Source organism: Capsicum annuum, chromosome 1, assembly GCF_002878395.1.
Source record: "Capsicum annuum cultivar UCD-10X-F1 chromosome 1, UCD10Xv1.1, whole genome shotgun sequence".
Lineage (NCBI taxonomy): Eukaryota > Viridiplantae > Streptophyta > Magnoliopsida > Solanales > Solanaceae > Capsicum > Capsicum annuum.
This window is the reverse complement of record NC_061111.1, coordinates 69,574,279-69,582,512: the sequence shown is the minus strand read 5'-3', so window position 1 is coordinate 69,582,512 and position 8,234 is coordinate 69,574,279. Positions and strand designations below refer to the sequence as shown.

Here is an 8,234-nt window from a genome sequence, read left to right as displayed (position 1 = left end):
GTTTCCAAAAAGTATCTTCTTAGTTCCTTAGATTTTTCCACATAAACCATTTCCAAACGATTCTCTTTCGTATATCGGACATATCCTAAGTATATTTTTTTTAAAATCATTTACACTTTGGTTAATTTTACAAGACGAATCTTCTTAACTACTTGAAGCATCAAGCATGTCCCTTTTGACCAACTAAACAAGATTCCTCTGAAAACAATATGTAGTACTAACGGTTTTTGACGATTACTTATATATTTTTAATATTGCAAAATCACGACTTTAAAGTATCCGTTTGTTAAATGGGAAGGAAGATCTATCTTGATAATTAGAGGATAATTAATAAAGCACCCCTCCCCCCCCCCCCCCCCCAAAAAAAAAGAAAAAGAAAAAAAACTGCTACATGACTATAGTATATTAGCGTTATATACCCATCTTTTACTCTCTCTCTAAACACCATTAAACAACGCGCGCGAGCAACAATAAGTACCTCGTTAGACTTTTTGTAATAACTACACTAACAACAAAACATATCTAGTCGCACAAAGTGGATCTGAAAAGGATATAATGTGCTCACATTTTTTTCCTACATCAGATTTAAAGACTGTTTTCGATAAATTCTCGATTTAAAAATTAATTGATAGTCTAAAGCAGTCCCAAAAAGGTGTAACAAACGTTTTTACACTCTCTATGTATGTCCCAATTTATATATGAGGCACAATTGATTTCTTGAGAGTTAAACCGGATGTTTTTGACTGTATATTCAAACATGAAATTTTTGAATTTTTTTTTACACAACCTTTTACATATTTGAAAACTACATAATCTTACGTGTTAACGTGAGATTATGTTACTACATGTTTTCTAAAACATTAGCTATGATGCTATAGCAATAAAAATATCGGAATAAATGAGGTTACTATAAAATTTTTACTGGATACATTATACATATATATTTTTTCGCTGTGTGCATATATTATTTGTGTTTTCAAAAAGTAGGGACCAAGTGGTCCCAGCGTGCACCTACTTTTGCCCCCACCCCGTAAGGATGCTCAGCCGTTATTTCACTGTCTGTTCCAATATCTACTCCATTCCCATGTCCCAGTACAGTTTCCACGTGCCTTTTTTTATTAGCAAATACTAATTTTTTTTTTTATACACAAATCACCCAACGTGTGGATTGATTTTTTTTTAAAAAAAAAAAGTAATCATCCCATTCCACGTGTTTCATTTCACCCTATCTTCCCACGTGTTTAATTTTCTTTGCAACTTCCTCCCCATACTATATTATATTGGTACCACCACTACCATACTACTACTACTATATTACATCTCTTGCATTAAAAACAAAAACCAGTTTGTTATCTTTCAATGGCTTTTGAAGATGACCAAACTTCATCATCATCTTCGTCTGATCATGATGTTACTGTTAATAAAGAGAAACACTTTGATTTTTCTTCGTGTTCAATGAATAATAATGTACAATTTAAGAGGAGGGCAGGTAGAAAAAAATTCAAGGAGACTCGACATCCATTATATAGAGGAGTTAGGAGGAGAAACAGAGATAAGTGGGTGTGCGAAATACGTGAGCCAAATAAAAAATCAAGAATTTGGTTAGGTACTTTCTCCACTCCTGAAATAGCAGCTAGGGCACACGATGTTGCTGCCCTAGCTCTCCGGGGAACAAAGGCTTCGCTTAACTTCCCCGGCTCCGCTTGGTCTCTCCCTAAAGCTAAATCTTCTTCTCCTAGCGATATCCAAATCGCGGCTCTTCAAGTTTCCAAAGAAGTTGTGAAACATACTTTGGAGTTAGAGGAAGAACCTTTATGTTCTCATGATCAAAGGCCAAAAGATGATCAAGAGAATTCTTTAATGGAGTTTGTGGATGAGGAGGCCATGTTTAATATGCCAGTACTGATTGATAGCATGGCAGAGGGGATGCTTCTAACTCCACCAGCTATGAAAAGAGGCTTTAATTGGGGTGATGTTGAGGAAGACGTTGAGTTCACCTTGTGGAAAGATTGATCCCACAGGGCCACATGTCTGATTCATGTGTTAAAATAGGCTTTTGTACGTGTGATTTAGAATTATTATCTGATATTATGATTTTAAATGAACTTTCGAACATGCGATTTGAGGTTATGATTTCAAATTTTAAATTCTTCAAAAGAAAAGATGTGAAATTTCAAATGGAGATTTTAATTGTGTAATTTTACTCATAAGTCTATGTTTGTTAAAAAAAAATCATCATTTTAAATTTTGCAAAATAGGTTCATTCTCGACGTGAAGAGTTCATTGTCTGTATCATGTGAAAGATTTATATTAAAGGGTAGCTAGTTACTATTACTGTTGATCAGTAGCGGAGCCAGGATTATTTATATTAAGGGGGTTAAAAAAATAACTAAGCATGTCAACAAGACCTCAAAAATAAGCGGGTCGATCGGATTAGACATAAGCGGGTCGAATTTGATTTGAGTGAGCCAGACATAGTTTAACTTTACCTCAACATGAGCAACAAAATGGAGGAAATTAAACTTCTTTATTTTGATCGTGCGTTCAAACGTACAATCTTTAAACTTTTTTAAAAATAATTTACATATTTAGAAACTACATAAAAAGTATAATAAGTTAACAAAATTGCACTTTACGTTTAAGTTATTTATACCTTAACATGATAAAACTAATATTGTTTTTTCCTTAATTTTAAGGAGAGAAGATGTAAAATATTTTAAATCAGTTAAAATAAATAAACAACAAAGAAAAGTATATACTATAATTTTTGTGAAAAAATAGAAAATAAGGTCAACCATCAATTTAGTAACCTTGAAAGTCAGAGAGAATAGAAACCAAAAGGGGGACAGAACTAAAGAGAGCAAAAAACTAAGTAACTACGGATTTAATCCAAACGCTAATATAAAAGATTGAAAAAAATGGTGTTATTTAGAACCGAATGCAATTTTGCACCCCTTCATCACTGAACCAAGCTTTAACCTTGTGTCAAGGGGGTTCAGTACTTAACATATATACGATAAATCAAAATTTTGATCATATCTACATAGTGTAATTTTTCGACGAAGGGGGTTCGGATGAACCCCCTAAACTCTATGTAGATTCGCCAGTGCTGCTGACTATATAAATCTTTATAAAATTATGTATATTTAAAAGTTGTAATTTCAAATATTTATATTAATAAAAGGAACATAGAGATATATGATTTATCAATGAGGTGTCTTTAAATATTCTGATATCTCATTTTTGAACTATAGTTTGCTCGCCCTTGTCCACCATCCTCAATCATCAATTACCATTATTAACTATCACTTATAGTTGTATCCGCGTGATGCGCGAAAAATGTTGGAGAACAAATTATTAACTTTATCATATTCATACTTTTATTATTTTATCAATTATGAAAGTTTAATTATATGATCCATAATCATCTATTAGACTATTAGAAGGGAAGAAAAGTAATTTTATCTATGTTAAATTGTTCTAAGATTTTGTGCTATGTGAAATTAGATTAAGAGTTTGTTGCAATAAATAACTTCTTTGTATATTCATTGTCATTATGTTGTGGGTCATTAGTAAAATTTACGAATAAAATTTTCATTATTTTTGTGAACTAAAGAAGAAATTGAACAAAAATTAGAGAATTTTTTTTTTACCTGTTTTAAGAGCACCCACATTAGAGAGTTTTTTCCTTTTTTAAAAGGACTCATTCCTTTTGCCTCCTTGATGACTTGAATTCATCATCTTAAAGTTGTAAGGAAATTTATCATTCAAGCAACTTCTTGCCAATAATAATTAGAGGGTCGAATTTTGAATTGGTGATGTGCTTGAGAAAACATATCATCAACATGCTTTGTCTTCTACTCTACTGAAATATGCTGTTAAAAAGAATTATAAAAAATAGATCAAGAAAGTCAATCACCTTTATATCATAATTATGCAAATACATATGTATGTATATGTATGTATCCATATGTATGTATATGTATGTATACATATGTATATTAAGGGTGTCAAACGGGCCGGGCTGACTCGGCCCAAATCAGCCCACATAAAAAATCGGTCCGATTTGACCCATCCCGGTCAGCCCACGGGCTGTAGGGTATCGAGTTTTGGGCTAGTTTAATTTTTTGGGGCTCGATTAATTCGTTCCAGACCAAAATCGATCCAGGCCCGCCCGCCGATTAATCGGCCCGGCCTGATTTTAATTTTTTTTTTCAGAATTTGGACATTGGGCTCAAACTAGCCATTGGCCCAACGGCTATATAGCCGTTTTTGGATCCAAATGGCTAGATTGAACCTTTTCAACAACAACAACAACATACCCAGTGTATTCCCACCTAGTGGGGTCTGGGGAGGGTAGAGTATGCGTAGACCATACCACTACCTCAAGAGAAGTAGAGAGGCTATTTTCGATAGACCCCTTATCTTAGGACCAATAACAGTATAATAAATACAAAAAGTAGGCACATATAAACTAATATGGTACACAAAAACAAACTAACCGTATAACAAACACAAAAGATAAGTGCATAATAAACTAGTACAGGATGCAAAAAAGCCAACACCACTAGCCCCAAACTACAGCCACAACAATAGGAACCAGAAACTCCCGACCCAAAAAAAAAGTTTACATTTAAAATTATATTTTAACCCCAAAAAAATTTCTCTGACTATATATATAGTGTGTGTATATATATTGCAGTATATTTTATTTAAAGTAGTACGAATTTATTGAATAGTACGTATATATGTGTATATATATTCTATAGACGTATACATTTAACGTATACATGTGTATATGTTTTATAAATTAGTGTATAACTATATATATATAGTGTGTGTATATATATATTGTAGTATATTTTATTTAAAGTAATACATATTGAATGGTACGTATATATGTGTATATATCTTCTATAGAAGTATATATTTAATGTATACATGTGTATATGTTTTATAAATTAGTGTATAACTATATATATAGTGTGTGTGTGTATATATATTGTAGTGTATTTTATTTAAAGTAGTACATATATATTGAATGGTACATATATATATATGTATATATCTTCTATAGATGTATATATTTAACGTATATATTTGTATATGTGTATATGTTTTATAAATTAGTGTATAACTATATATAGTGTGTGTATATATATATTGTAGTATATTTTATTTAAAGTAATACATATTGAACAGTACGTATATATGTGTATATATCTTCTATAGATGTATATATTTAACGTATACATGTGTATATATTTTTTAAATTAGTGTATAACTATATATATAGTGTGTGTATATATATTGTAGTATATTTTATTTAAAGTAGTACATATATATTGAATAGTACGTATATATTTAACGTATACATGTGTGTATGTTTTATAATTAGTGTATAACTATATATAGTGTGTGTGTGTATATATTGTTGTATATTTTATTTAAAGTAATACATATTGAATGGTACGTATATATGTGTATATATCTTCTATAGACGTATATATTTAACGTATACATGTGTATATGTTTTATAAATTAGTGTATAACTATATATATAATGTGTGTGTGCATATATTATTGTATATTTTATTTAAAGTAGTACATATATATTGAATGGTACGTAAATATGTGTGTATATCTTATATAGACGTATATATTTAACGTATACATGTGTTTATGTTTTATAAATTAGTGTAATACTATATATATATATATATAGTAAATGTGTATATATTGTAGTATATTTGATTTAAAGCAGTACATATATATTGAATGGTACATATATATGTGTATATATCTTCTATAGACGTATATATTTAACGTATGCATGTGTATAGGTTTTATAAATTAGTGTATAACTATATATATAGTGTGTGTGTGTATATTGTAGTATATTTTATTTAAAGTAATACATATATATTGAATGATACGTATATATGTGTATATATCTTCTATAAACGTATATATTTAACGTATACATGTGTATATATATGTTTTATAAATTAGTGTATAACTATATATATATATAGTGTGTGTGTATATATATATATATATTGTAGTATATTTTATTTAAAGTAATACGTATATATTGAATGGTACGTATATATGTGTATATATCTTCTATAGACGTATATATTTAACGTATACATGTATATATGTTTTATAAATTATTATTTATATCATTATATTATAGTATATATCTTGTAGAATATGTTTTATTTGGAGTAATATATATATATATATATATATTTAACTAATGTATACACGATTACATGTGTAATTGTGTATATATTTTTTTAAAATTCTAATGTAGTATATACTATATATATAGCGTATATATATTGTTTAACGTATTTAAAATATATATAGGTGGGTATATATAGTGTATATTGGAGATTTTTTTTTTATTTTTGACCGAATTTTTAACCGATTTTGATCGGGTTTAGGTTGGGTTGGATCGAATTGGGTTAAGTGGGCCGAGTTAAGGTTGTTTTTAAATTTTTTACTGTTGGGCCCAGAGCTGGACCGGACCAACCCGTTTAACCAAGCCCGAATCTGGATCGGCCCACAATTCGGCTAACTTTCTAGGGCCGATTCCAGGTTGACCCGGCCCACTTGACAGTCTTATGTATAACCCTTAACTTTAAAGGAACTTCCAGAGACCTTTCTAGCTACACTACGCGATGCTAGTAATTTAAATTTTAGACAGTCTCTGATAGGATCTATTGAGTCCACTACTGTATATGACCCTGTATATTTTAATACTCAATCAAATTTACAATTGTCTTTGACTGATCAAAATTTTCTTGATGCTTTAACTCTAAATGTAAAAATCCATGGTTATAATTATGCGTCCGGATCTGAACTTATATGTTTATCTTATCGTATTTATTACCGCTTATTATCTACAATGAATCCTCGATGTAAATTGGTTGATGATGCTTCTGATTATACCATTCTAATTGAGATAAATTTTGCAAAATCCAGAGTCACTACGAGAAGACCTATTAAAATGGATGAGCTTAATTTCCCAAAAATATGGATTTTAAATTTTGTCATTGCTCCAAATCAACTTGCGGAGGAAGTGACAAATAAAAAGTTAACCTATGTAACTCAAAATACTGACGGGAGAATTTGTCTATAATTTGACGATAATTCTACTGTTTATAACCGAAATTCCTTTTCTATACCTAGAATGTTGTCTACTATGCATCATATCTCCCCAGTCGAACCAGCTTATGGTCCGTCTTGGAGTCGTGTTGCATCCTTGCATACTCTAAACACTGCAGATTTGCATGCTCTACCTAAAAATGTAGAAAAAATTAAAATCAATCCTAAAACAAATATAGTGCAAGATTTTGATAATGAAAACCCTACTCCCTCCGAAATGGAGTTTGATACTAATTCTATTTAATCATGATGCCACAACTAATTGATTTTAGTCCTAGTTCACAGGCAAGAAACTATATTAGAAAAGAATTTTTTGATGAAAAATGAAAAACCTTTAGGACATGGTTTTTTGAAACAAATGGTCCTGATGAATTGAAAAATATCTCTGAAGAATTCTATGAAATGTGTATACATATGCATATATATGTATACATACATATATATATATATATATATATATATATATGTATATATACATATCTATATATATAATCACGGAACTACACCCGTAATATAGAATCTCTGAGTTATAAGACTATAAATTTAAGTAATTAAAAGTAAAAGCAAGTAGAATATTTAGAGAATTTGTTGATGGCGGAAAGATAGCGACTCCGTGCAACTCTTTTTTGGCTTAATAATTTGGTAGAATCTAAGCATACTATAATTATTCATCATCAAATACTAACCAATCATTCTTTGAAATTATGAAGAACAAAAATACTACTCTCTTCTCACAAAATGCTCGTCTAGGTATCCGATATTGCCAACAATCATGAAAGAAACCTGAAAGATCACATATGCCACCTTTCACCTATGATTACATATATCAAATTCACAACTGAAAAAATCAAGTTCAAATTGATCAACTCCTCTTTTCAATAATTGTTTAATGTCCCGAAATATGAAAATAATTAATATGAACTTTGAAAGCAATAGAAAACAAATTATTAGAGTACAAAATACTATGAACGGAAGCATAGAAGAACAAAAAATAATTTGAATGAATACACCTAAATATATCTCCAATCTCGCACTTTCGTTGTTCCCCTCAACCCTAG

General features: G+C 30.0%; 1 protein-coding gene across 1 annotated transcript; it reads left to right on the top strand.

Moving 5' to 3' along the window:
- The first annotated feature begins 1,359 nt into the window (after positions 1 to 1,359).
- Positions 1,360 to 2,119, top strand: LOC107852115 (dehydration-responsive element-binding protein 1B-like). The gene has a single exon (XM_016697158.2). The coding sequence runs from the start codon at positions 1,360 to 1,362 to the stop codon at positions 2,011 to 2,013; it is 654 nt and encodes a 217-aa protein (XP_016552644.1). The 3' UTR covers positions 2,014 to 2,119.
- Positions 2,120 to 8,234: the final 6,115 nt, after the last annotated feature.